This window comes from Balaenoptera musculus, chromosome 12 (assembly GCF_009873245.2).
Source record: "Balaenoptera musculus isolate JJ_BM4_2016_0621 chromosome 12, mBalMus1.pri.v3, whole genome shotgun sequence".
Classification (NCBI taxonomy): Eukaryota; Metazoa; Chordata; class Mammalia; order Artiodactyla; family Balaenopteridae; genus Balaenoptera; species Balaenoptera musculus.
This window is the reverse complement of record NC_045796.1, coordinates 1,804,840-1,832,779: the sequence shown is the minus strand read 5'-3', so window position 1 is coordinate 1,832,779 and position 27,940 is coordinate 1,804,840. Positions and strand designations below refer to the sequence as shown.

General features: G+C 51.8%; 1 protein-coding gene across 1 annotated transcript; it reads right to left on the bottom strand.

Annotated features, from left to right (window-relative positions):
• Positions 1-14,052: 14,052 nt before the first annotated feature.
• On the bottom strand, positions 14,053-24,960 carry DACT2 (dishevelled binding antagonist of beta catenin 2). The gene is made up of 4 exons (XM_036870948.1): positions 24,724-24,960; positions 19,095-19,227; positions 17,857-18,120; positions 14,053-16,154 (listed from the first exon to the last, which is right to left on the bottom strand). Exons 1-4 carry the CDS (start codon positions 24,958-24,960, stop codon positions 14,560-14,562), a joined length of 2,229 nt encoding a protein of 742 aa, XP_036726843.1. The 3' UTR covers positions 14,053-14,559.
• Between the last annotated feature and the right edge of the window lie 2,980 nt (positions 24,961-27,940).

Sequence of the window (27,940 nt, the reverse complement as noted above, 5' to 3'; positions counted from 1 at the left end):
GTGACCCCAGTCAACACAGCAGTGGACAAAGCAGAAGGAAGTCACAGCACAGCCAAGACGGTCACTCAGGAAAGTTCTCCTTACAAGTGGAAGAATTTGCTCCTAGGAATTCGGTTGAAAGAAGACATTTGAAAATGCTCTTTGCTTTTATTTCCCTATTTTCGGAAATATGAAACCTCTGGTCATAAGCAGAAGGGAGTCTGTCAAAAGCTGAAGGAAGACCTCTTTGGGGAAGCTTTCGTCCTGAGAATGGATTGTCACACACAAGAGTCAACTCTCTGTGCCAGTCACTGGAAAACGTGTGCTAGACGTGTACTAAGCACCTAGGACGGGACAACACGTGTGCCCAAGAGTCGCTGCGTGTGAAGTGGATCCCTTGTCTGTGCAGAGGGCCACGGCCTCTGCTGTGGTTTTAGTGCCGTGGTTCTCGCCGGGGGAGAGTATGTGTCCCTGGGAAACGTCTGGAGACATATTCATAGTCACGACTGTTGGGCGTGGTGAGTGGCCTCTAGTAGGCAGAGGTCAGGGACGCTGGTAAACACGCTACCGTGCGCAGGATCGTACAGCCCCAAACTTCAGCAGTGCCAAGGTTGAAACACTGGCTAATTACACAGAGTAACGTCCTCACAAAAAGGCGGAATCACCTGAAGGAGCTTCTGCTGCAAACACAAAGAATTTCTTGGGAGAAAGTATTTTTAAAATTTAAATATATGGCAGAGATCTTAAGAAAATGTGAATGCATGGGAAAATTAAAGAAAAAAGTGAAAGGAGAGAAGAAAGAACAAGAGAAAAGGAAAGAAATCTTTACAAAAAAGAGAAGAGGAGGGAGAGAGAGACAGAGAGAGAGAGAGAGATTTCCTACACAGGAAAATAGAGAAGCCACAGACTGTTCATCTGTGAAGCCGTATTTCATGAACTCTAAGGCATCCTCATTTACAAGCAGTATTATTACTTTATACAGTTATAAGATGCTTTTGATTATAAGATATAGTCACATATATCTCAAAATGAGGAAACTGTGACTGTAGAGACCAGGAGGCCATGACGTGACGGCGTGAACTCGGTGAGGGAATGCCACTGTCCGTCTACAAGTCTACATCCAGGTCAGTGACTGTTTAAGACCGAGAGTGAAATAAAGACAACTTCAGCCAAACCAAGAGTGAGATCATGAACCCTCAGTGGAAAAACTTCTGAAAGATGTTCATCTGGAGGAAGAAAGACAATGAAACCAAAAGGAAAGAGTGAGCTCAAGAAGCAATGTTGATCAAAAACATGGTAAATGCAGTGATTCCAGACAAGACTGGACCACGCAAAAGCAATTGTAACGTCTGACGGGGGAGATGTAAACAAGTTGGAGCTGAAATGCAGTGACAGCATCGAGGACTGGACAAGGAGGGAACGGGTTTACAGCAGGCTGTGGTATTGGCATCATATGAGAGGAAAAAAGAAATCGTGGTTAAGTTTAAGTTTTCTTAAGCAAGAGTGTGTGTCAGAAGATGAAGGGTAACGACTGAAATAAGAGAGGTTATATTTTAATATATACACCTTTTCCAACTCACAGGCAGAATGAAAAAATAAAGTATCAAACTATCATAAAGCAAAGAAAAAAGTATGGTAATTTGAAAACATAAAACATTAGAAACAGATTCAATAAACTCAGTAACTGTAAATGGACCTAATTAGCCATTAATATATGAGGGACAGAATGTGTGTAAAACATAGCATCACAGAAGGGTTGAAAGTAGACAGATGTAAATAGATCTGTCAGGAAATACAAAGCACAGAGAAACGGGGTTGTGACAATGTGACAGTATGAACAGATTTTAAAGAAAGAAGCATTATTAGGGAAGTGAGCCGTCAGCGGGTAGTGATGAAAAGAACCATTCACCAGGAAAATAAAGTGCTCCGGGGACACTTTATTGACAGCCTTCAACTGTGCACAGCAGAAAGGGAAAACAGCAAATCCATAGTCACAGGGCACATGTCACCGTACCTCCTCCAGAGACTCAGGTGATTCAAAGAACTCACTTCTTCATGGATGCGGGTGAAACCCTGCCCCAGACAGCTGCACATGGAGGGTCTCTGGAAACTGGCCCAAGGCTGCCACAGAGAGGTCTCAACAAACGGGAACCGAAAGCAACAAAGCAAAAGAATCCTCGAAGTCAAGTCTGCTTCTTGGACTTCACAGTGCATTAGAAATGAATAACAAACAGACAACACACAAGACCCCTTCTGTCTGGAAGTTTTTAAAGGCCTCCTGAGTAACTCACAGGTCAGAGAAGAAGGAATAATGGAAACTAAAACCACTTGCCCATTGGCACCAGGAACACACTGCATCGCAAAGTGGCAGCGTTTAGCTAACGCGGTGTGAGACTGAGCCTTAGCTGAGCACAGAACATGGGGGCCACAGCACAACCCCAAGGAAAGCACAAAGGAGGGAAGGAGAAAAGTGAGAGCAGAGATTAACGAAATGGAACAGGAAGGGAAAGTCCAGAGCACCAGCACAAATAAAACTGGTTCTTTGGAAACCTGGGTTCTATTGATCCACGTCTGGCAACGTCCAACAGACAAAAAAATTTTAAAAGACAAAAACAATTTCTTTTTGACAAAATGAATAATATTGCTACACCTCTGGTAGGACTGAACGGGGAAGCCAGGGTAAGCAGAAATAAACAATAATGCAAATAAAGCTAGTGTGGCCCCGTATACAATAATTGCGTTTAAAAATCGTAAGGGAAAAATCATGAACAAATCTATGTTAGTAAATCTAAACGCTTAGATGAAATGGAAAATTTCCTAGTAAAGTATACATTTGCAAGCTGACTCAAAAGGCGATAGCAAACATGAGAAGACTTACAAGCATAAAGACAGTGAATCAGCTGTGAAAAATCCACACTCTGTACAACACTCAGGGGATTATACAGGTCAGGTCTACCAGCCCTTCAGTGAACAAGGGATTCCCGCCTTTCATACACTGCTTCCTGACATCCAACAAGATGGAACCCTTCACAGAGCATCCCAGAGGCTGGAAGAGCATTGGTGTGACAGCCAGACAGGCAAGAAAAGGATTTTATAGGCCAATCTCATTTATGAACACAAGATAGAACCCTGAACAGAATATCAGCAAACTGATTCCAGAAAGGCACTAAAAAAAAACCCATGTAATAATTTCATGTCCTGACTTGGCAGAAGTCTGAGTGGTGGTGGGAATGCAGGTGGGGTACAGATGAAAAGACACGTGTTGAAACCATACGGTGGGCATTCTGGAAGTCCTATTCTCTCTCCTTTTGTATATGTTTAAAACTTTCCACAATAAAATGATTTACAAGTGTAAACAAAATCTTCACAGCCAATATTGTTCGTTCCATGCATGCACGATTGGGTTAACATTTTATTAATGCAATTTGTTTTATTAAGAGACTACAGGGGGAAAAAGCATGATAATCTAAAAAATATTAAAATTTCACACCATTTTTCAATAATATTTGTGTATTCAAATCAGAAGAGAACTTTTCCTTAACCTAAAAATAACGTATTTACCAAAAATCACACAGAAATTGTGAGATATTAGAAGGACTTTCTTTAAAATGATAAAAGAATGCTCATTAACCTTTTCTCTATTGCTTTCTGGGTGCTGTTTACATGGCCCTGGAGGTCCCAGCAGGCAGAGCCAGGACATGGAAGCAACCTAAGTGTCCATCATCGGATGAATGCATAAAGAAGATGTGGCACATATATACAATGGAATATTACTCAGCCATAAAAAGAAATGAAATGGAGGTATTTGTAGTGAGGTGGATGGAGTTAGAGTCTGTCATACAGAGTGAAGTAAGTCAGAAAGAGAAAAACAAATACAGTATGCTAACACATATATATAGAATCTAAGGAAAAAAAAAAAAAAGGTCATGAAGAACCTAGTGGCAAGACGAGAATAAAGACACAGACCTACTAGAGAATGGACTTGAGGATATGGGGAGGCAGAAGGGTAAGATGTGACAGGGTGAGAGAGTGGCATGGACATATATACACAACCAAATGTAAAATAGATAGCTAGTGGGAAGCAGCCGCATAGCACAGGGAGATCAGCTCGGTGCTTTGTGACCACCTAGAGGGGTGGGATAGGGAGGGTGGGAGGGAGGGAGACGCAAGAGGGAAGAGATATGGGAACATATGTATATGTATAACTGATTCACTTTGTTATAAAGCAGAAACTAACACACCACTGTAAAGCAATTATACTTCAATAAAGATGTTTAAAAAAAAAAAAAGAAAGACAAACGAATCGAAAATGCAGGGTTAGATTTACAGTCGGTGTTTGTTAGGGAGAAACCCTTCTCTCTCTTGCACCTTTCTCCTCCCCAAACCCTTCCTTCCATGCAGAGGTGACTCCACTGACGAACACTCCTTGGTTAACCGTCTGGTCTTGGCCTGTGTTGCATCCGGGGGACATGGAGCCCCAAGGTGTCTGCTATGGTCCCGCTGCCCGGTTGGCACAGAGCAGCCACAACGCCTGTGAGCCCAGGACTTGGGGGCCCTCGATGGCGGGGGTTCAAGGTAACGACCCAGTACCTGGGCACTGATGGCCCGAGAGCCCACGCTTTCCTCTCCAACCTGCGCTTTTGTGGAACAAAGGCCACGTGTCCTGAGAACTTCCCTCTGTTAATACTGAAAACGATGCCGAGGAAGGAGGGGAGGGTGGGTGCCCACGGTGCCTTTCCCTTGGGTCTGTCCTCACTCACCAGTGCGCCGGGGTGGGGGGGGGGCGGGGAGCTGTGCACACAGCAGGGTGAACTGCAAAGTACGGATTGTATAACTGCAGTAAGTGCCTGCACAGTTAGTATTCTTGTGTTTATCTTAGAAACCGGTTGTACAGTATAAACACGAGTGGCCACATTCATGCTAGTAAGTTAACTTTTTAATTTTTCCGTACATGGGATGACATTAAATGGCAAATAAACATCCTGACAAGTCGGAGGGGCCCGTGGAATTGAACAGGGCTCCAAAGTTTTATTTTGCACGAGGCCTGGCTGTCACCTTTCCCGGCCCCTGGGAAGCCCTCTGTCACAGGGAATGTGGGCCCCTCACCTTCCTAAGCCATGTGGTCAGCTAAGTGGTTAGGCCCTAATCCCAGGGAAGGGCCAGTGGTCTGATAACCAGGGGGCAAATCTGCTGATTGGGGGTTCATTATTGGGAAGCCCACTTGTCTGTAGATGTTATATATTCTCTAGTAGCTTTTTCTCAAATAGAGCTGATGCTACGACCTCTGGCTGCTTGGATTTTGACTTCTTTTTTAGCCGCTTCAGAACCTGGGTAGGAAAGCAGAGTGTTATTTATTGGGCCCAAACAAACACGACTGGTTTTGGCTGTATACAATCCAGGGCAAATCCCAGAGAAGCCACAGGAAAACTCTTAAAACTAATAATAGAGTTCAAGAAGATTGCTGAATAAAAGACAAACACACGTACACACACACACACACACACACACACACACACACACAGCATTCAATAATTATAAAACATAAATTAAAATTCCAATTTCATTTATAATATTAAAAAAGGTACGTAGTGATAAATGTAACAAAAATGGGCAAAACCTTACGGAGGGAATTTAAAAATTTACTGAGATACGTAAAATAGACATAAACAGTAAGTGACAGTAAGACTCTATCATATAGATGGCAGTACCCCCCAAATTAATCTACACACTTAAATGCAATTCCATTGAAATTCCAAAGAGGATTCTCACAGAACTTGACAAGGTAACCCTGTGATTCACATGCAAGAATAAAGAGCCCAAATGACAAAGACAACTTTGAAGAAGAAAAGTTGGGATATTGGCCGAATAGTAGAAATCAGCACTTGTTAACAGCTGTAGAATTTATCTGTGGTCCTGGGAGGTTGGAAGGATGAACAGGGAACAGAACAGATACCCCTCCAGAAAGATACTCCCATGCGTGCTGTGAGGGTACTCAGGGAGCAGAGCTGAGGACGGCGGGGAGAAGACTGGATTTGTCCATGATGGGGTGAAGTCAACATGGAAGACGGGCATGCAAAACTAGGAGAACTTTACACACACACACACACACACACACACACACACCAGTGGACTAGAGACCTATGTGGTAAGGCAAAAATTTTAAACTTTTAATAAATATAAAAAGATCTTTGCAATATCATACAAAAGAAGAATTCTATGAACAAGATTTTTAAAAATCCGCAAACCATAAGTGAAAAGATTCACACACTTGTCTACACTGACGTAAAACCTTGTGTTCTGCAAAAAAATCTACAAGCAAAAGTTAAAGACCATCCTCAGCTAGGAAGTGATATTTGCAACACCTGTGTCTTATCGGTGACCAAGAATTAGTCTCTAAATTATAAAGACTCCTACATATCAGTGAAAAAAAATTAGGAAAAGGGGACAAAAGGATATGTACAGGTAATTCACAAAAGGAAGGTGAAAAGCCAATAAAAATATGAAAAGATGTTCAAGCTCACTTGTAAACAGAGAAACAAGAATTAAAACCATAACCAAGCACCATTTCATAGCCATCAGATGGGGAATATCACAGAGTCCAGTGATACCAAATCTTGGCAAGGAGTGAGAAAATAGGGAGTCACACGCTCTGCCGGGGGAGTGAAATCTAACCTCTGCCGTCGGCAGAATAACGGCCCCCAAAGATGTCCACGTCCTCGTGCCCGGAGTCTGCGAATACGTCACCTCTCAGGGCAAAGGGGGAATGAAGTGCGCTGGTCTGCAGACCTGAGATGGGAGATGATTCTGGATCCTCGAGATGGGCCCTATGTAATCACAGGTGTCCTTACGAGTGGACAAGGGGGCAGAGAGAGAGAGGAAACCAGGGACGGTGGTGTGAGAGGACTCAGCCTGAAGGTGCTGGCTTTGTGGACGCTGGAGCGGTCTTGAGCTGGGGAATGCGGGCACCTCTGGAAGCTGGAAAGGGACTGACTCTGCCCTGGACTCTCTGGAAGGAGCCAGCCCTGCTGACCCCTGGATTGAGCCCCGTGAGACCTATTCAGGACCCAAACCTCCAGGGCCTTAAGACAGTCAATCTGTGCTGTTTTAAGCCACCGAATCTGAGGGAAAGGTTACAGAGGCCACAGAAACTCCTGCAGCCACTCGGGAGAGCTGTGGCCACGTCTGCAGGAAGCCCTCCTGCGCACGTGGACAGAAGACAGAAAGGTACTCCCTGGGGCACCGCTGTGGTCCAACCTAACGCCTGCCGTCAGAGGAGAGGGCAGGTCAGTTCGGGCCTGGCCAGCGTGGGGAGCCCTTGAGCAGCACGTGAAGGCCTGGGCCCTGTGCCTCAGCCGCCGGGTGCGACCCGAGAACCTTCCATCCTCTCCGAGTGCAGTGGTGGAAGTCGCTGTGGTGCCCGGTGGAGGCTACCGGTGGGCCTGATGGGCCTGGCAGGTGTCTACTGGGCAGCCATGGGCCTGACCTCGGACAAGACGGCCGGGGGTGACCTGGCTCTCCACTCACCCATTTGCTTTAGATCCTTCAGCTTTCAAAGGTGGTGTCGGTGTAAGAGCCCCCCTTGTCGACCTCACAGGGTTGTCCTGACAGTCAAAGGGAGACCCTGGGGAAGCAATGTGTGAACATTAACCATTAATCATAGATACTTGTTAATAATAAATAGCGGATAACACACGTCAGCCACGGCCAACTACGCTATAAATCTGAGCTAATATCTCTCCTAACCCAGACAGTTGACATCCTCTCAGCTAATGGCTCCTAAGAATTCTATGATAAACTCTTTTTCCTAAATTATATGTAAAAGTACAATCTTCATATTAAACGGGCTTCTAATATCGTCCTAGTTTCCCCAGCCAATCAAGTGGTCGGTTTGGATTTCTACAGCCTCCTGAAGATGTGTGACGGAGGTATACACACAAAGAAGTTAAGTTTCTTTAATGTGTTTTCGTTGCCTTTCCTAACTGTCTATGATCTTTTTCGGGGGAACGTACAAGAGCTCCTGGCTAACAGGCTTAAATACAAGCAAACTCTGTGGATCTGCTCAACTCCAGATCCTAACAATTCCAATGTTTCCAACAGTTTGAACTGTGGCAAAATAAAAAGATACTTGGCAGCAAATAAATAAATAGAAATGAACTTTAAATGAAATTCGACTCCAGGAACTACTATTGTCATCACCTGAATTTTGCAACTTGGAGTGAGGCGAAATCCCTCCCCCAGTCTCAGGATCCCTGCCAGAGCCGGACGAAACAAGTGTTGGTTTACAGCGTCGAGCAAATCATGAAGGCTGAGCACCCCAAACACAGATGTGTTTGCTTTGCACCCTTAGTGAATTGAGTCCAGAATTTGTCAGCACACGGACGTACGTGGTCGCCACAGGGAGGCATTCTGCTGTCTGCGTGCTCTGATGCCATCCTTGTAAATGTCCCAGAGGAAGACTCTGTGTTTTGACGGTTTTTCAGTAACTCGTGTGTGCATCAGACACAAACCTTCCCTGAAGGAAGTTCCTGTAGTGCTGAGCTACTTCAAGACTTGATCTCGGAGATCCAGGAAAGCAGTGTGAAAGCAACAGGAACGTCGGGTGTTGTGAAGGATGGGGAAAGGCTGTTGTCTCTTCCAGGACCGTCAGGATCATACAAATGCTGATTAGATGACTGACGGGGCAATACACTATTTCGCTGAGGACCGGCTGTCCTCCAGACGTGGCTCAGAGAGCTGCTGCCAGAAGTGTTTTGCAAAGTTACACAGCGGGAGTGCCTGGGCTTTGGTGGGTACCAGATCTATTCAGGCCAGGGTGGAAATCCTCGCTTAGCCTCTGGAGATCAGCTTGAGTACTTAGTGCTTTAATAAGCCCCTTCGCTGTGCACTGCTCCGCATCACCAGGGATTAGAGATGACTTTATTCATCGCAGAGAGCCTAGGGGTTCCCTCGGTTGAGGGGGCAGGAGAGGAAGGGGCTTCCACCGTGCACGCAAGCTCCCCTGCACTGGTCTCTGCTCCTCCGGGCTCCAGGCGCACCTTCTCCTCCTCCTTCCCTGTCAGCAAGGATGCCAACCCGGGCTGAGCAGCCGTGACAAGACTGGTGACGGGGGTGCTGCCGTGTTAGCAGGGACTGACACCACTCTTGTCACCAACCGGAGACGCTGCCACCGTCGCCTGTCACCCAGGAGGTGAAGTGTGTCACAGAGACCGAATTTGAAAACCCAGCATGTGTCCCCAGATGGGACGAGGGCACGGAGATGGAGGAAAATAATGAAGGAAAATGAAGTTAAAGTACAATAGGGTTAATGATTTGTTAACTGTGGATTTGCTGTGGATTTTATCCTTGGTTAGGAGACCATGGCTGAAGGAAACATAAAAAGGGAAATAAAACGGCATAAAAAATAAAAGGGAATAACATACTAAAAAGGGAATCAAATTTTAAAAATGGAAAAAGATTCTGATTAGAAATTCTTGTTTCTGCGGGGATGTTCCTCTCAGAGATAAGAATATGTTCCTGTTTCAGTGAGAATTCTCATTTCTTACTGGGGCAAATGAACGACACTGGGAGAACTCTTGAGTTTTCCTTGGATTCTATGCCCCTGTTGCCTGGGTGGCTTCTGCAAGAGACTGCGGGCCCCCAGACCACAGAATGGCCACGAGCTGTGTGTCTTGCCACGTGTGCATCCCTCCGCAGCACCTCTCACCGTGGTGCTGGTCCCCGCCACGCCCCTGCCCGGGTCCCTGGCCGGGGACGGACCTCCCGTCTCTCCTCAGACCCATCTCAGCACAGCTGGGTCACAGGCCTCTCCAAACACAAGTCTAGCAGGTTCTCCCGGCTTCGGAGAGACCAAGCACACACCGGTCAGCGGCCAGACCTCCTGTGAACACGGAGCTGGAGCCTCAGCCTTGGTCACCTGCCCAGGAAGCCAGCCCTCCCCTCGTCTGGGAGTCAGACCCACAGGAAGCCGCCTTGCAGTCTGCATAGGCCGTCTGCGAGGAAGCTGGACACAGGAACAGCTGCGCCGATCGGCACCCCCAGCCTGGCAGGACTGACCTACGACAGACAGCTGCCCCACCTTCTGTCCCTGCTTCCAGCTCAGGACCAGCTGAGGACCCCCAAGTGCGCCCTCACCCACCTCATCAGAGCCCCACTTGCAGTAACCCTGCCAGCTTCCCCTGCCCCCTGGCCTCCATCACACCTGCGCCCCCTTTCCCCCGGAAGCTCTCCCGTCCCCCACCTGCCCCAACTCTGCCGGGCGCTAGTGACACTGGTTACTGATGGTGGCCCACCCCCTCTCGCATATGGGCCGGGATCTGGACCCCCTGGGTCCACCCCACCGCGACCACTCAGCCTCCCTCCCCCCCCAGCTCCAGGCACCTGCTCAGCCCTGCGTTCCTCTCCCCTCCGCTCCCCCTCCCCCTCCTCTTCCCTCCTCAGCCCCCCAGCCCAGCCCAGCCCAGCCCAGCGCAGCACAGACTTCTCCCAGTTAAACCTCTAACTGCGCTGTCCACACGGAGTCCAAACTCTGCTTCTTCGGCCCCACTGCATGGGCACTGGCCTCTTTCGGGGCTGCTTGGTCGTCCTTGCTGCCTGCTTACTTTCTCCAGCGAGGCACAAAGCTTCCCCGACGCGGGCGCCCCGTGTTTTCCCGTCACCCCACAGCAGGCGGCCCGGCTCCTGAGACAGTGGGTACTCAGTGAATGCGTCTGGCCAGATGGGTGAAGACAGCCTCGGGTCAGGCGTCCAGCTACCCTCCCGGTCATCAGAAAAAGATGCAGGAAGTAAGTTTCTCTTTCCTCCAGTCCTAAGTGTACTCTCGGCTCTTCCCACTTTCTCTTCTGTGCGTACAAAGTGGGCAGCTGTAACAGAACACCATAGACTGGGTGGTTTCATTCACAGGAATTTACAGATGGAGGTGTCAGTGGGGTTGGTTTTATTCTTGGCCTGTAAGTACAGCCACGTGTGCCCACATGACCTCTTCCCAATCCCACTGCGGGCCCCGCCCTCAGGACTTTATCTTGCCCTAACTGTCTCCCAAGGCCCCGCCTCTAAATGCCATCCCACGGGGGGTTGGGGCTTCAACATACGAATTTGGGGGACAAGTACATTCAGTCGGTCATAAAAGGTAAACATTCTGTTTCCTCAAATTTTACAGTATGATTTGATACAATAATTGGGGTATCTTCTCTGACATAATTATCCTTTTTTTCTCATTCTTATGAATTAGCAATTCTTATATATTTACTTTCTACCTTAGCTTGCCTTTGATACTTAGAAAGAACTAGCTTATCCTTTTATATATTTACTTTTTCCCTAAAATATTTGTATTTCAATCATGCTGGAAGTTACAAATGCTTTCTGATGATCCCCAAAGTCAAATAGTAAATTGTCCCTTTTTTTTAAAGGCTTTAGGGATGAGGAAATAGCTCATCTGTCTTCAAACACACATGAAGGGTCACCCATCACCTAATAATCCCCCCCCTCCCCCATGTCACAGCTACCTTCTGTGCAGGGGAGTTACCTGCTTTATTTTCCCTTCACTCTGAGCAGTTACGACCATATCTGTTCAGAAGAGAAATATGCGAAAAATATAAAATACTCAGGCAAATAAATGGACTGTCTCAATTAATCTTTTTTTCTGCACATTCTGCCCTGGACCTTCTGCCTTCCTTAAATATCTTTCTTCCCTGAATTTATAGCATCTCAGACTCTGTTTTGTAATTTCAGGACTGGATTGGGGACTGACTCTGCCTTCTTATCACTGATGTTCTCAACTTTAACTCTGTGCTTTAAAGTATTTCCCCAAAGAGCCCTCCCCCGTGGTTCTTGCCACGGATGATGCCAGCCTGCCTGGTGGTGCCTGGGTGATGCTCACAGTGGGTCAGAGACCCTCGCTGACTGTCTGACCTTCTGTCTGCTCTTCCCCTGCCCACAGCCTCCTCCGCGACCGTGACCTCCTGGCCTGTCCAGTCGCCCGGCTCTGCGGCCTGCGGGGTCCCCTCATGCTCCTGGCAGGAGCCCGACGCGGTCAGCGGGCAGAGCCGGGGCCCGTTTTCAACACCTTCGATGTACTCCTCCCGCCAAACCCGGAGGCATAAACAACCGCACTCTATAAGAGGAAGCAAACCCAGGGAGGTGACAGAGCCGCCTGGGGCCTCATAATAGCTAACGGCCCAGCGGGGCCTGAACCCTGGGCTGTGTCCTTCTGCTGAATTTGTGGGGAAGCAAAGGCACCTGGGCCCCAGGCAGATGGGGGGACATGGCACCTAGAATTATATTTATTTACTGTAAACCTGCCCGAGAGTAAATGAAAGAGCACCGGTGAGGAAGTAGCTTGGGGCCTTGGGCAGACAGATGTGTGTGTGTGTGTGTGTGTGTGTGTGTGTGTGTGTGTCTGCAAGGCTGGGGAGAGACCAAGACAGACGGAGAGAGACAGACAGAGAGAGGGTCAGAGAGAAGGAGGCAGAGAGAGAGAGGGAGGGAGGGAGGGAGGGAGATCGACTGATTGATGACTGATCTGACATCTTATCACTGAGGGCACTCTGTCCGCAGATGCCACGGTTGCATTTTGCTTGGAGTCTGCATGGGATTTATGGTTAGTTTGCTTGGGTAGTTGGCATGATTAGTTTGCTTTGTTAGTCTGCTTGTTGCACAGACAGGCCCGGCATCTTCTGGGCAGGGACGCATTCCTGTCTGGTTGCGCTTTGGAACCTGAATCATTAGGAAATGGAGCCTGGTTTCTGAGAAAGATAAACACTGTCAGAAATCCCCAGGGGCCCGAACCCACTGCATCCCCTTCAGCACTGATCTCACATGATCTTGGCCAGAGACACGGCCTGAGGGTCCTCTCCTGTGACACAAGGACGGGGGCCCTGCTGAGGACGAAGGAAGTCTGCAGTTTCCAAATACGGCATTCAAAGCCCCCGAATTGAGAAAAGCTCCGACAGACGCAAGAGCTGATGTCAAACAGAGCAGGACACACTCTGTAAAGGGAGTTTCACGGCCATTTCTCCAGGGTGGCCGGCAAGGGGCACAGACTGTGGACACTGCTGGGACCGCGGCGGGGCCGGAACCCTGGCTCTGGATCCTCTTCCAGGACCCTCACCTGCTCAGCGGTCCTGGCAAATCCCGGGTTCCCATCGCCTCTTGTGCCACACGGCTGAGATTTAGACCATTAAAGAAAATACCCTGTGTACTATCTTTTATCAAAAAATCCCACCACGGGTGGGTTTGACTTTTTCCTCCAGATATCAATGCGGTTTTATAGAAAGCTCAGGAAGACCCTTTCACCTCTGTTAGTAAGCGGATTCCGTGAAGCCCATGTGGGAATTCTATCCAGATAGACTCAAAGTCTGCTCTGGGCCCTTTGAAATGGTTGCAATTTTGAGGTTTTACAGAAAGCAGCCACTCTCCTTCACTTTTGGAAACCTCTGCCCAGGTCAAACAGGTGGACTTCTTTGTTCTAAAATGTTAATCTTTTTAAAATATCAATCTCTGAAGTGCATCCTGAAACTAGCTGTTTGTTACATGAATATCCAATGTCTAGTATAAGATCTACTACCATTTTAGCTTGTTTTGTTATCATTTTCCTTCAAAAGTTCCTACCAACTGTGCATTTAGCCCCAGGGCGGGGCTGAGGCCGTCCAGAGCCCCATGAGGGCTCCTGGGGAAGACATTCCCCACCTCCCCCATGTCTTCTTTCTACCTCCAGGCCCACAGAAGCAGCTTTGAATAATTCAGGAAAAAGCTGCTTTATGAACTGAAGATGTTGCTCTCCGCAGGCAGCTTCCCTGAAAATTCTACCTTCCTGAAAAGTTGAGGGAAATTTCCTTTGAAAAATAAACACCATAAAAGGGTCTCTTTTCAAAAGCACTTTTATGCTCAATTCAGGACTGCAGGGAAGAGTGTGGAGGGTACTCATGTGAAAGGAGTGTGGAGGTGTACTCATGCATTTTCCCACCTCGGGTGAGAGAGCGTCCACATCATGGGGAAGGATTAGGGTTTGCTGAGCACCTACTACATTCCTGAGGGCAGAGAGGCTAAAAGGGAAAGACTGACTTGCAAAGACAAAGGCATAATCGGCTGTTTATTCATGTTGAGGGTTTGACCTGGATTCATATTCCAACCCAGTTTCCAGAGCACAGTCCTGCAACCATTTCTTAAAGGGAACGCTTTTGGGGAGAAACTTCAACAGGCTGGGGTACACCGAGCGCCCAGCCCAAGTGGAACAGGACGGAGGGAAGCAAGCACGGGGCTCACGGCACAGGCGGCTGGGAGGCCGGCGCCCCGACAAATCTGCAATCCCAGAGTTCTGGGTGAAGGTCTCCACTGGGGCCAAGGTGGGGTGACGTGCCCAGAGTCACAGCCTAACCTGTGGGGCGATGCACCCAGGGACGGGCCCATCGTCTCCTCTGAGGGAACTCCTTTTGAAGGGCAGCTTCGGGGCTAAAGCAAAGTGTCCAGATGACACAGACATGCACATCTAACACCGTGCGAGGCTGGACCCGTCCTCAGCCACGAAAGGTCCCTTTGTGTCTGTGGCTCCCGGGCCTGGACGGGCCCTGCTATCGCCCAGCGACCTCACACCATGGTCATGACCTTCAGGGAGGCCGGCTGGAACCTGCGGATCTTCTTCTTCAGGGCCTTGGAGGCCTTGACGCGGCACAGCCTGGGCACCGGCGGCAGAGGGGGCCTGGAGCTGGCCGGGGCCCGCTGGCTGGAGCTCCCGCCGCCCTGGCCGCCGCCCTCCGAGGTGCTGCCACTGGACTCCCCGTCCCCGAAGCGGTTGGCCGTGTGGTCGCTGGCCTCGTCCCCGCTGCTCTCCGCGACGGTGGAGCGCAAGAGGGACACGCGCTCGGCCGAGCGCTCAGAGCCGTCCGACCCGCTCCTGGCTCGGGCGTCCTGGCGGGGCAGCCTGGGCCTGGGCCTGGCGCACACGGGCCGCGGGCCGCCCCCTCTCCGGGCCGCAGGCCTATGGGGCCCCAGGCTGGGGTCCGGGCGGGCCCGGGCTGAGATCTCTACGGAGGACTGCCACCTGCGCTGCTTCCTCCGGGCCTCCACCCCGGTCGCCACCAGCGGGGCTGCTTCCAAGGGGAACAGGGCCTGAGCTGACCCCTGGTGACCCTCTCGTCGGGCCACCAGCAGGGGGACGAAGAGGGACACGGGGTAGAGGCTGGACTCAGAGCAGGACCGGCCGGGCGCCTCCCTGGCCAGGGCGGGCCTCCTGAGACCACCTCCCGACTCAGGGGGCGGCTGGGGGCCCCCGAGGGTGCCCCACTGAAGCTGCGGCCCCCCAAGCCTCAGCGACTTGTCGCTGGCCCCCCTCTTGATCTTCACAGGCTTGGCCTTGGGGGGCCCCCCGGGGGAAGCTCCTCTGGCAGCAAAGTGCGGGTGGACACAGTGTCCGGGGGCCCGAGGGGGGCCCTCCCCGCCCGCCCCCCCGCCCGGCGACCTGCCTCTGCCCGTCCAGCCGTCGAGAGCTGGCTGCTGAGCCGGCGAGCAGGGAGCGGGGGCCTGGCCACAGCCCAGCCAGGGGGAGCCTGGACGGGCCTCCCGGTGCACGCAGCTGCGCGAGGGTCTGGGGCCCTCCTCTGGGCGGCTGCTGGGGTGCAGGGTGCGCACAGGGGGCATAGGCCCTGGCTGCTCGAGGCTGTGCCCACGGGCGGCCCCGCTCTGGGCCTCCCCTCCCACCTCCGCTCTCCCCCGGGCGCACACCGGCTTCTCCAGGCCACCTTCAGTGTCTGCCCTCCGGCCCCCGAGCCCCTGCGGGGATAGGGACGCCTCCCGTCCTGGGGGTCCGCGCTCACCCACACTGCCCCTCGCGGGGGGCCCTCGGCCCTGCAGTCTCAGCAGCCTCTCTATGTAGGCTCTGGCCGGGCCAGCCTCGAGGACCAGTCCAGTCCGAATGGAGCTCGGACCTGTGGCGCCAGGGAGGGGCTGACTGGGGGGCGAGTGGCCATCGCTCGGCGGTGTCTCCTTGGTCAGAGTGAAGAGGGGGCTCTGCAAAGCCACGGCGTGCAGGGGGCTGGGGTACGGGTACACCTCCCTGCCCCCCTTGGACACCAGGTCACACTGGTACTTGGGGTCCATGCCGCGGCAGAGGAAGGAAGTGGCCTTGGGGTGTGCCCTGGCTTTCTGGAGCCCCACTTCAGCCGGCAGGACTCTTTCAAGGTCACCTGGGGAGGAGCAAAAGAACAAAACATAAATAAGGGAAGAAGCAAGCACAACCCCGGGGCACGAGGCCCTCCCCCCGGGCAGGACGAGGCCCCGGCCTTGCACGTTCCACGCCTGGACACGCTGGTGTCCTCTGTACACGTCCCATCACCCGGCCCCCATCACGCTCCTTCCAGCCACAGCCTAGAAGGTGAGTCCTAGACCCTAACGTTCAGTTCCTGCCCTTGTTCACCAAAGGTGCGGAGGACGCCCAGGGAGATGGGGCGCCGGTGACCACACGGCCGTCGGGACAAGGTCTTGGAACAGACCTTCCCTGAGGCGTTCACAGATGTGAAAGGAAGAAAACCCATGGATCCTACCGGCCCAGGTCTAGCAGAAGGAATAAGATGCATCTTTTCCTTTTAGGACAGTCTGAAGAAAAAGAAAGGCTCTTCCCTGGCCGGTGGGGGGAACCGCACGTGAACTGAACTCTCTCAACGTCCGCCTGCAGCGCTGCTCCCACCCTAGTCCCCGGCGGCGGCCACGAGGCCCGTGGAAGGGTGTGAACGGATGTTCATTTTAAATAAGACGAGAAGCCTTTTATTGCAACAGCCCTGCTGCAAGGAGCACGCGTGGGCGTTTGATGCCTATCTCCACCCGAAACCCAAAAAAGCCCACAGGAAATATGGGGCTCGGGGACCGCCCCCCTCCTTGTATGGGGCTCGGGGACCGCCCCCCTCCTTGTATGGGGCTCGGGAACCGCCCCCCTCCTTGTATGGGGCTCGGGAACCGTCCCCCCCTTGTATGGGGCTCGGGAACCGCCCCCCCTCCTTGTATGGGGCTCGGGAACCGCCCCCCCTCCTTGTATGGGGCTCGGGAACCGCCCCCCTCCTTGTATGGGTCTCGGGAACCGCCCCCCCTCCTTGTATGGGTCTCGGGAACCGCCCCCCTCCTTGTATGGGGCTCGGGAACCGCCCCCCCTCCTTGTATGGGGCTCGGGAACCGCCCCCCCCTTGTATGGGGCCCGGGAACCGCCCCCCTTCCTTGTATGGGGCTCGGGAACCGCCCCCCCCTTGTATGGGGCTCGGGAACCGCCCCCCCTCCTTGTATGGGGCTCGGGAACCGCCCCCCCTCCTTGTATGGGGCTCGGGAACCGCCCCCCCCTCCTTGTATGGGGCTCGGGAACCGCCCCCCTCCTTGTATGGGTCTCGGGAACCGCCCCCCCTCCTTGTATGGGGCTCGGGAACCGCCCCCCTCCTTGTATGGGTCTCGGGAACCGCCCCCCCCTCCTTGTATGGGGCTCGGGAACCGCCCCCCCTCCTTGTATGGGGCTCGGGAACCGCCCCCCCCTTGTATGGGGCCCGGGAACCGCCCCCCTTCCTTGTATGGGGCTCGGGAACCGCCCCCCCCTTGTATGGGGCTCGGGAACCGCCCCCCCTCCTTGTATGGGGCTCGGGAACCGTCCCCCCTCCTTGTATGGGGCTCGGGAACCGCCCCCCCCTCCTTGTATGGGGCTCGGGGACCGCCCCCCCTTGTATGGGGCTCGGGAACCGCCCCCCCTCCTTGTATGGGGCTCGGGAACCGCCCCCCCTCCTTGTATGGGGCTCGGGAACCGTCCCCCCTCCTTGTATGGGGCTCGGGAACCGTCCCCCCCTTGTATGGGGCTCGGGGACCGCCCCACCTGGGATGGGGCTCGGCACTGCCCCCGCCCCCGGCTCCCCTTACCTGTGGACACCGGGCGGGGCCGCGACTCGCCTTGCAGCAGCTGGCCGGCGCCCCCCTCACTGGCCTGGGGCTCCCCCGCAGGCAGGGGGACCCCACACACGGTGGTCTCATCAGCTGACCGGGGCCGGCAGTCCCCCGCGCTGGGCCTGGCCGTCGGGGTGGCCGGCAGCACGGCGCCCGGACAGGAGGACACGCAGTCACTGCACACGGACGTGCGGGAGGCGGACGGGGAGCAGGAGCCGCCGTCGCTCAGCTCGTAGAAGCCTGCGCAGGGGCACAGGGGCCGTCGGTGCGGTCTGGGGAGCCCTGCGCCCAGGCGCTGGGGGGTCTCAGGGAGGCGGGCCTGGGGGCGGGGGCGTGCCCGGGGCCGGGATGCCGGGGACGCCTCCCCACGACTGTCTCCTGTTGCCCACCACCTGCTCGTCCCTCCCCTGGGCGAGTGGCTCACGTCCCCCCGTGTGACCACCGGCTTCCGGCCCCGGAAGAGGGAGCCTGGCACCCTCCCCCGCCCCTCCTCGTGCCCGCCAAGCTCGTCTGAGGCAGCCACCGGAGAAGGGGCAGCGTCTGGGGAGGTCCCCCGCCCGGCCCTGCTGCATGATTGACAACCCAGGCCGTGACAGGATTTTGCAAACCGAAAAAAAGAGAAAGACACGGCAGAGAACACCGTACTTGGGAAGATGCTGGTCTCCTGGGTTTGCCGTCTGAGCCTGGGATCTGGAGAGAAAGCCCATGTGCCCAGGACCATGAAGGTCAGAACGACCCTAACCATTGCTACGTGACCTTGAGAGGAGGGCGCACAGGGCCGCAGGGGAGGAAACTGTACTGATTTTAGACTGTAGAGTTAGAAAAATACTTTTGTCATCACATAAAAGTTATTATTTACAACCTCCATGTTAATTCAACATAAATAGAACCCAGAATGTGTCTCAGTCCGGAGACAGGTGAGAAACTCATGGGGTTTTTTCCATCAAAAGCAATATTTTTCCAATTAAACAATGAGTATGTACACACCCACTCTCTCCCTCTCTCTCCCCGTTTTCCCAAGCGCATTTAAATAAAAGTATTAAAAGTATTTCATCTCCAGTATTCTCCAGTAACGTGCTCTTTCAGGCTTGCATACAGCTCCTGACCCTCTGGTGGCCTGAGCACAGAGGCGGGTTCACCACGCCAGCCCTGCCGGACAGTGCCGCTCCCTGGGGTGAGGGACAGATGGTCCAGGGCCCGAGTGGGTGCCGTACCCGAGCTGGGCCTGCTGTCGCTGTCCGGGGCCTCGCTGGAGGTTCTGCGCACGTCCAGCTGCAGCTCGCTGATCTGCTGGCCCAGCTGGTCCAAGTGGGTTTTCAGGCCGACGTCCTGAAGTCTTAAACGGTTCTAAGAAGGAAAAGAGGGAGACATAAAACTGCTCTGTGTACAGAGATGGAAACTGGAGGCTCCACGTGAAGCCACATCACACACACAACTTAACTCCCCAAACCCACAGACCAGCTCCCACCTGACAGCTCCCCCTTCCTCACCCCGAACACCATCTCTAGGACCCCTCCCGCCTCCAGCATCTCTTCCCAAGTGCAGACTTTTCTTTGCCAGCAATTTTCAATTAGACATTTCTTTATAAGAATATGGAGTAATACAGCTTATGAGAGTGGAATGAGGACCAAAAACAGCACAAGGACACCCCCGCTGGCAGGAGCCACCAATAATACTTTCAATGTCTTTTTCCGTCTACGTAAGAATCTACATTCCCAGCCTCGCGCCTCGTGGACCTTGCGTTTGGTGCCTCTATCACCACGTTCCTTCACCGAAGCCCGTCCACGGCACCTGGGGAGGGCTGAGCTTTCTGCTTTTCAGGGGGACAGGAGAGTCCCCGGGAGAGAAAAAGGCCCTGCCTCTGCAGAGTCTTAGCTCCCATATCACAGGTGGCATTTTGAACGGTTATGGTTTTGTAGGGCTTTCAGGGAAGAGGGAGGGACGCTGCAGGAGGAAAGAGCCCAGCGCCTGGGATCAGTGCAGCCTGAACACCTGCCCCAGGAGGCAGGATCTTTCTGGTCCCAGGGTCCACATCTCAACTCTGTCTTCCGAGGCTCTAGCTTCTCTGGGCCTCAGCTTCCCTGGCTGTAAAACGGGTTACTGTGAGTGTCAACCACACATATCTGTGTGTGTATACCATGTAATATACATATAGCACATGCACGTGGTTAACGCTCACAATATACATTCACACACATACACACACGTGAATCATATGTCTGTAAAACGACACTGTTTCATAAATGCTGACTTCTCTCCTTCAGTGATAAAACTTCACCTTGTTTTCAAGGTCCACTACCTAAATTTCTTGTTTTGATTAGCAATTAAGTTTAAGGCAAATAATTAATGAATGGGATTATGCCGGTCACCCTGCTTGAGAAAATGATCAATTGTGTTTCAAATTCTTATATAGGAAATCAGGAATTACTTCAGTAGCTTCAATAATCTGAGAAGTCAGTCCAAGAGGGAAGCAGGTGGCGGTAATTTCTGATTCTTATGGGACAACTACGTTGGCACAGACTGTTCCCATACCACCAGGGGTGGGGGCCAAGGGCCCAGCACCTGGTGAGTGGCAGACCACCACGCCCAAATCCACTTTCCTCAGGACCCAGTGCAGGGGTCTCAGAACAACCTCCAAGTTTTGTAGCAAGAGAGTCTCCCAGCCTCATGTAATAGTATCTGTAAACATAACACTGCAAAAAAACAGAATTTAATCAAAACGTACACACCCAGGACCACCCAGAGTAGCCTGAACATCCTGGCACGTGTTCACAAAGGGAAACGCTCCCCAGGTGGACGGCACTACCTGACACCCGGAGCGGCGGGGGCAGCAAAGGTGGGCTCCCGGCCCATCACTATCCAAGTAAAAAACACTTAGACAGACGAAGGGAATTTTTACTGCAAATGACTTTTCTTCTAATGTCGTAAAATGAGACCACGGTACTGGCAGAGAGTTCAGTTCCTCTGTTCAACCACACTTCGACGTTTAAAAACATGGATTTGACCCCTTCTCTTCCAAATCACGATATCCTCTTTCTTCTGAAGGGGGACCTCTCTGGATTCCATAGTTGGCTTCTCTCCTCCCTCTCCAATCCCCCTCCCCCTGAAAAAGTGACCCTGGTGTGTTTGTGCTGGAATAATTGCTTTGTGATTAATGTTTGCCTAGCCCGGCCTGCAGCCGGTGGCTTCTGATTAGTGTCGAGGGGCACAGCCACGCCGGCCCCCGGGTGCCCTCCGATGATTACTGCGTCCCCGGGACCCCGCTGCATGGCGCCAGGGCTTTGTCACCCAGGATTGGCACTGCCCTCCATAACCCTTCCCCCGGCCCTCGCTGGGGGTTTTTATGTCTCTGCTTTTCATTAACTCCTCGGTCTCTAACTCTGTGCTAAGTCAAAGGTTCCTTATGGCACCAGGACCGAGCATAACCCACTGCGAAGCCAGGCACGCAGCGTTGACTTCCATGTATTTCTGCAGGGAAGATGTGTTACAGAGACGTCAGCACCGAGTAAACGTGACTGCTGTGTCACACGGGTTCCCTCCAGAGCAGCGAGCCAGTCTGTGCGGCCACCTGCCCTCCCTACTCACCGCAGGCCTTCAGGCTCAGGGGCAGGGCAGCGCATCCTGTCTGAATCCCCTGAACCGGGGCGAGGGGCAGGGGCTGCGGTGTAAGGGAGAGCACAGCCCGGTTCCCAGGAGCTGGGAGCCCCGGGGCATCCGTGCAGACCCCAGGGCTCCCTGCCACACCCGCTAACTCAGACTCTAGGGCACGCCTGGGAATCTGCATTTTGACAAGCTTCCCTGGGACCAATTTTTTATGACCACAAAAGTTTGAGAACTTCTACCCAGGGAACGCCATTCAAAACAAATATCTGGCTTAGCCCTTTCTTCGAGATGTTGACTTTACATGCCATAAAGACTGATCCGATTTCCACTTGCTTTGCCCTTTTGCTCCCCATCTACGATTCGGCTTTCCAGCCTTCTCAAACCTTTACGGCAGATTCAGAGGACAAAAATGAAAAACGTCCCAAAGTTCAGGATACAGAGATGGCATCTAAAACACCTCCGTTCTTCCCTTGAAAGCTGAGAACAGGCACAGGAAGCATTTTCCGCATGAGTTCCGTGGCACTGCAAGTGCCCTGTGGGTGGGTAAATGTTACTACCTAGCTTGAAAAGAGGCCCTTCAAAGGGCCAGGGTCACAGATTAGCCTCAGGATAACAAGCGCTCGTGTCGCAGAAGGAAGCCTTGCCCAGCCCCGTGGACGCCTCCCCCTCCTCTGTGACCCTGAGCGAGTTCATTCCCCTGAGAGGTCACGGAGCAAGCATGGTCGGTCCAAGGAAAATACCAGACTTCGTGATTACAGCTGCAGAGTCAGACCCTCAGCTCCTGCCGTGCTTAATGCCGGCACCTACCAGGGAGGAGGATCTGCTGCCACTCAGGGTCCGGGCAAGTCGTGACCAGCGAAAACAACCACAAGGAAATTCTCCAGCACCAGTTTCCCTGCAGGTCCCCAGAGCCTTTCCTCACATCCCACCTGGGGTGCCCGCTGGCGCCCCCTGGTGGGAGATGGAGCTTCCAGGCTCCTCCGGGGAATCCAAACCTTTCCACGTCAGTGTTGCTGGGAATGTAACCCTTATAAAAATGGGAAAGGCAGCCTCTTCTCGGGGAATGACAATCTCCCTGGAAGGCACAGACAGGTGAGCACAGGACCGGCCAAACAGTAAGGGCTGTTTTGGTCAGAGGTCATGGGGGTTTCATTAGCTTAGAAATCTAGAACGTGGAGATAGTAAATACTGAAATCATCTTCCGCTTTGTTACAGCAGTAAAACTTGCTCATTTATTTATGCAACAAATACTAAGTACCTACTGCGCGCTTCCTGTTGTGACTTTAGACGCAGCAGTTAAAAAGGCGTAGCTTGTTCGTTCTGATAAGTGTTAATGTGATGACTTCTCCTAATTGCAGTTTAAACCACCCCAAGATGCTCAAGCTCATTCTCACTTGGGAACGTCTGTGGGACAAAGCTGCTGAGGGTCAGATAAAAGTTCTTCCTGTCTTCACACCTGAACGGTGACCCATGCCCCGGTTAACCCCAGGGTGTGGGTAGGAGGGGCCCCGATTAGCTGGGAGTTACTGAAGTGTGAGACTGGGGCTGGAGATGAAGGCCTTTTGATTGTATCCTGCATCATAGAACTAGGATCACTCCTAATTTTTTCTCTGTAAGAAAAATGTGAACGTGTTAATCGCTGGGCTGATGTCACACACATTCAATTATTCTTCTCTTTTGATCACATAATCTGTGCCAAGAACAAAGTTTCAAGACAAAGGGTGCGTGTTCCTTCTGGTCCCCACATTAAAAAATAAATAAATAAAACAAAAAAAACCCCTGTTTGATCTTCTCTCCCAAAAGGCTACCCGTAATTAGAGGCTGAGTACTCACAAGTCTGATTTGTATATTACTTAAGCCAAGTTAATCATCAACTGGGTTCCAGCTCCCTGGACAGAACAATTCACAGCAGCGTCGCAAAGCTCCTTCCTGCCACACGCATGTCATGCATCTTTGCAGGCTCTGTGTGCCTCTCCAGCTCCAGTGAAAGGTAGGATGTGTCTGGTGCACGCATGCACGCACACACACACCCACACACACACAGGTAAGCCAAACCGGCAGCTATGACTGGATAAGATGGGGGGTGAGAAGCCTATGAAAGTTCCACTGGGTAACTAGCTCCTTCCTTTGCATAGCAGCGGGGGAATCACAGGAGGAGAGGCTGCACAGTTAGGGCCCCCCCTTGCCATGTGCGAAGATAGCAGGAGTCCTGGGACACATCTTAAGACGCTGAGCTTCCCGATTCTCTAATCCAGAAGCAGCTAACAAATCACTGACACGACTGCGCTAAGCTGATAGCAAAGTAGCAGCTTCAACCAGGCTACTTTGTAAAGACAGCAACCTTTAAACAGGGCAGATTTAATTTCTCATTTAAAAGACATTCCACTTGGAGTACTACGGTCAACTCCACCAAATAGACATCTTTCTATACAGCCTTCTAATTTTTCCTTTAAAAAATACTGCAACCCTGCAAAAACTCTTGAGTTTTTTCCAATACATGAGATGAAACCATACAGAGGGTAAATACCCGAGGCAATCACCTGAGGAGTGTCTTCAGTGGTACGAAAGGGACCCGCGTTTGGAGGAGCCCTAGCAGGGGGCAGAAGGCCGGTGGGAGAGCAGGCCCAGGAGGCCCAGTGGGGTTCCACCGCCTCTGCGTTCAGAGGACACACCTCTTTTCATAGGTCAGGTGACATTTTAAAGTTGGAGAGGCCCTCATCGGATACACGCTCTCCCCAACATCTCATTACAGTGACACGACCCTAGAGCTCAACCTGAACACATCACTGGGGACAATTCGGGGGACACTTGGCACGCTGGCACTGCTGTCCCCAGACCCACGCAGCAGGGAGAGGCTGGCACCGGGGGTAGGACACCAGTATCCCAAGTAGCCCCCAGCAGGGGAAACCGATTTAATGCGTTCTTATCAGCAAAACTCCAACCAACAGGAATACATCCTAAAGTCTGGCTGCGCCGGGAAGTAGGCAGAGCCGGGCGCAGCCCCGATGCGCGGCTCGGCGCGGGCGGCCCGGCCGGGCTGCTTTCAGGCCCGGATGCCTAGCCTCGAGCCTCGGGCCTCCGCGTCCCTCTCATTCGGGACCGAGCTGCGTCCTTTGAAATCGCCGAGGGTGCCCCCCGATGGTCGGGCGGCCAGTCCGCCTCCTGCCTGCCGGGTGGACCGGGTCCCCGCGGCCCCCGCGCGCCCGGAGCAGCCCCGCGACCCCCGCACGCGCTCCTTACCAGCTGCTCCTGCAGCGCCGCCAGCGCCGCCTCCAGCCGCAGCTCGTGGGCGCGGGGGCCGCGGGGGGCGGCGGGCCCGGGCGGGGGCTGCACGGCCAGGGCGCCCCACACGCGCGCCTGCTGCCTGGCGCGGAGCCCCTGCAGCTCGTGCAGCCCCGCGAGGGCCGCGCGCAGCCTGGCGCCCACCCTGCGGCGGTCCCAGCCCGCGGGCCCCGGCGGGCCGCCCGGCGCCCACATCCCGCGCTCGACCCGCGCGGCTGCCCGGAGCCTCCCCGGCCTCCGAGCGGCGCCGGGCGGTGCGCGCGGCCTCCGCGCCGCCTCTCCCCGCCCCCGGCCCGCGGGTCGCCGAGGCGGGGTGGGACCTATCGGTGGCCGCGGAGGCGGTGTCTGCACACGCCCCGGGGTCACAGCGGCCGCCCCCGGGCCCGCCCCGTCGGCGGAGCCCCACGCCCTTGGGGACCCGGGCCGCGCGCTCCGGGGCGCCCGGAAGGCGCGCGGTGACCCTCGGAGGGGACCGGAGGGAAGGAGGAGCCGGATGGGCGCGGGTGAAGGGGCGAAAGTGGACCAAACACGGAGAAAGGTCTTGTTCAGGTTAAAAGCAATGTTTTTAAGGTAAATTATTGGATAGTTCCCCATTGTAAGGACTGTGTTACCATTATAAACTCACTAGCACTTTGAAAAAACTCGACTTTTCCTGGAAACCCCAGCTTGTCTTTTTTTTTTTTTTAATTTAATAATAGTAGCTTTACTGAGATATAATTCACATACCATTTGATTCCCGTATTTAACATGTACAATCCAATGGTCCCTTAGTATTGTATATTCACCAAGTTGTGCAACTATCACCACAATCAATTTTATAACATTTTTACCACCCCCCAAAGAAGCTCCGTGCCCCTTAGTGGTCACCCTCCATTTCCCTGCTGCACCCAACACTAAGCTGCCTGCTTGGGAGGTTTTATATAAATAGAATCACACAATAGGTGGCCTTTTAGGACTGGCTTCTTTTACTGAGCATATTTTCAAGGTTCATCCACGTTGTAGCAAGTATCAGTACTTCACTCCTTTTTATTGGTAAATAATGTTCCGTTGTATGGCGGGACCATTTTTTATTTATCCATTTATTCCTTAACGGGTTGTTTCCACTTTCTGACTATTATGAATAGTGCTGCTGCTATGGCTGTTCATGTACAAGTTTTTGTGTAGAAATATGTTTTCATTTCTCTTGGGCGTTTACCTAAGAGTGGAATTGCTGGCTCATAGGTAACTTCTGTGTTTAATCTTTTGAGGAACGGCTAGACTGCTTCCCAAAGTGGCTGCACCGTTTTACATTCCCACCAGCATTGCATGAAGGCTGCAAATGCTCCACACCCTCACCAGCATTCGTCTTTTTGGTCTTAGCCATTCCGGTATGTAGGAAGTGGTATCCCATTGTGATTTTGATTTCCAGTTCCCTGATGGCAAGTGATGCTGGTATCTTTCCATGCACTTATTGGCTATTTGTGTGTCTTCTTTCTTTCTTGCTTGCTTGCTTGCTTGCTTGCTTCCTTGCTTGCTGTGTTGGGTCTTCATTTCTGTGCGAGGGCTTTCTCCAATTGCGGCAAGCGCGGGCCTCTCACTATCGCGGCCTCTCTTGTTGCGGAGCACAGGCTCCAGACGCACAGGCTCAGTAGTTGTGGCTCACAGGCCCAGTTGCTCCACGGCATGTGGGATCTTCCCAGACCAGGGCTCGAACCCGTATCCCCTGCATTGGCAGGCAGATTCTCAACCACTGCACCACCAGGGAAGCCCCTGTGTGTCTTCTTTAGAGAAATGTCTGTTCAGATCGTTTGCCTATTTATTAAAACTGGGTTGTCTTTTTATTATTGAGATGTAAATATTCTTTATGTATTCTAGATACAATTCCATGATCAGGTATGTGATTTGCGAATATTTTGTTCACTCTGTGGGATATCCTTTCACTTTCTTGATAATGTACTTTGCAGCAAAAAGTTTTTAATTTTGATTAAGTCCAATTTATCTATTTTTCTTTTGTTGCCTGTACTTTTGGTGTCATACCTAAGAAACCATTGCCTAATCCAAGGTCAAAGATTACTTCTGTGCTTTTTTCTAAGATTTAAAAAATAGTTTTACGTTTAAAGTAGTGCTTACATTTAAGTCTTTGATCCATTTTTAGTTAATTTTTGTATATGATGTGAGGTAGGGGTCCAACTTCATTTTTAAATGTGTGGATATTCAGTTTTCCCAGAACCATTTGTTGCAAAGACAATTCTTTCCCCATTAAATTGTCTTGGGACATTTGCTGAAAATCAGTTGATTCAGAAAAATCAATTTCTGGATTCTCAATTCTATTTCACTCGTGTATATGTCTATCCTTATGCCAATTCCATATCGTTTTGGTTACTATAGCTTTGTAGTAAGTTTTAAAGTGAGGAAATGTGAGTCATCCAACTCTGTTCTTTTTCAAGACTGTTTTGACTATTCAGGCTCCCTTGCATTTCCACATGAATTTTAAGATCAGCTTGTCAATTTCTGCAAAGAAGCCAGCTGGGATTTTGATGGAGATTGCAGAGGAATCTGTCAATTGATTGGAGAAGTATTTCTACCTTAAGTTTGAGACTTCTGAACTATAAACGTGGGATGTTTTCCATTTGTTTAGGCCTTCTTCAATTAACAGTGTTCTGTAGTTTTCAGTGTACAAGTCTTGCACTTCATTTGTTAAATTTATTTCTAAACATTTTATTCTTTTCAAATTATTGTAAACAGAAATGTTTTTCAATTTCATTTTCAGAATGCTCATTGCTAGTGTATAGAAATAAGTAACTGATTTTTGTATATTGATCTAAGCAAACTTGTTGAATTTTTTATTAGTTCTAATGGATTTTTAGTGGATTCCTTTGCATTTTTAAAAATTTTCAAGATCACGTCATCTGGAAATAGATATTTTCACTTCTTACTTTCATATTTGGATGCTTCTAACTTCTTTTTCTTGCCTTATTGCTCTGCCTAGAACTTCCGGTACATGTTGAGTAGAAGTGGTGAGAACAGGCATCCTTGCCTTCTTCCTGTTCTTGGGGTGGAGTGGGGAGCATTCAGCCTTTAACTATTGAGTACGATGTTAGCTGCAGGTTTTTCTTTAGATGCCTTTTATCAGAACGAGGAAGTTCCTTTTGATTCCTAGTTTCTTGAGTGTTTGTATCATTGAGTTTTTCGGGTT

What these genes read in the sequence shown, in the direction of transcription:
- DACT2 (XM_036870948.1), bottom strand. Translation starts at nt 24,960, where the DNA reads ATGTGGGCGCCGGGCGGCCCGCCGGGGCCCGCGGGCTGGGACCGCCGC. An exon ending in CGGCGCTGCAGGAGCAGCTG is followed by an intron (nt 19,228 to 24,723) that starts GTAAGGAGCGCG and finishes TTTCCTTCTTAG; the next exon opens with AACCGTTTAAGACTTCAGGA. An exon ending in CGACAGCAGGCCCAGCTCGG is followed by an intron (nt 18,121 to 19,094) that starts GTACGGCACCCA and finishes GCCCCTGCGCAG; the next exon opens with GCTTCTACGAGCTGAGCGAC.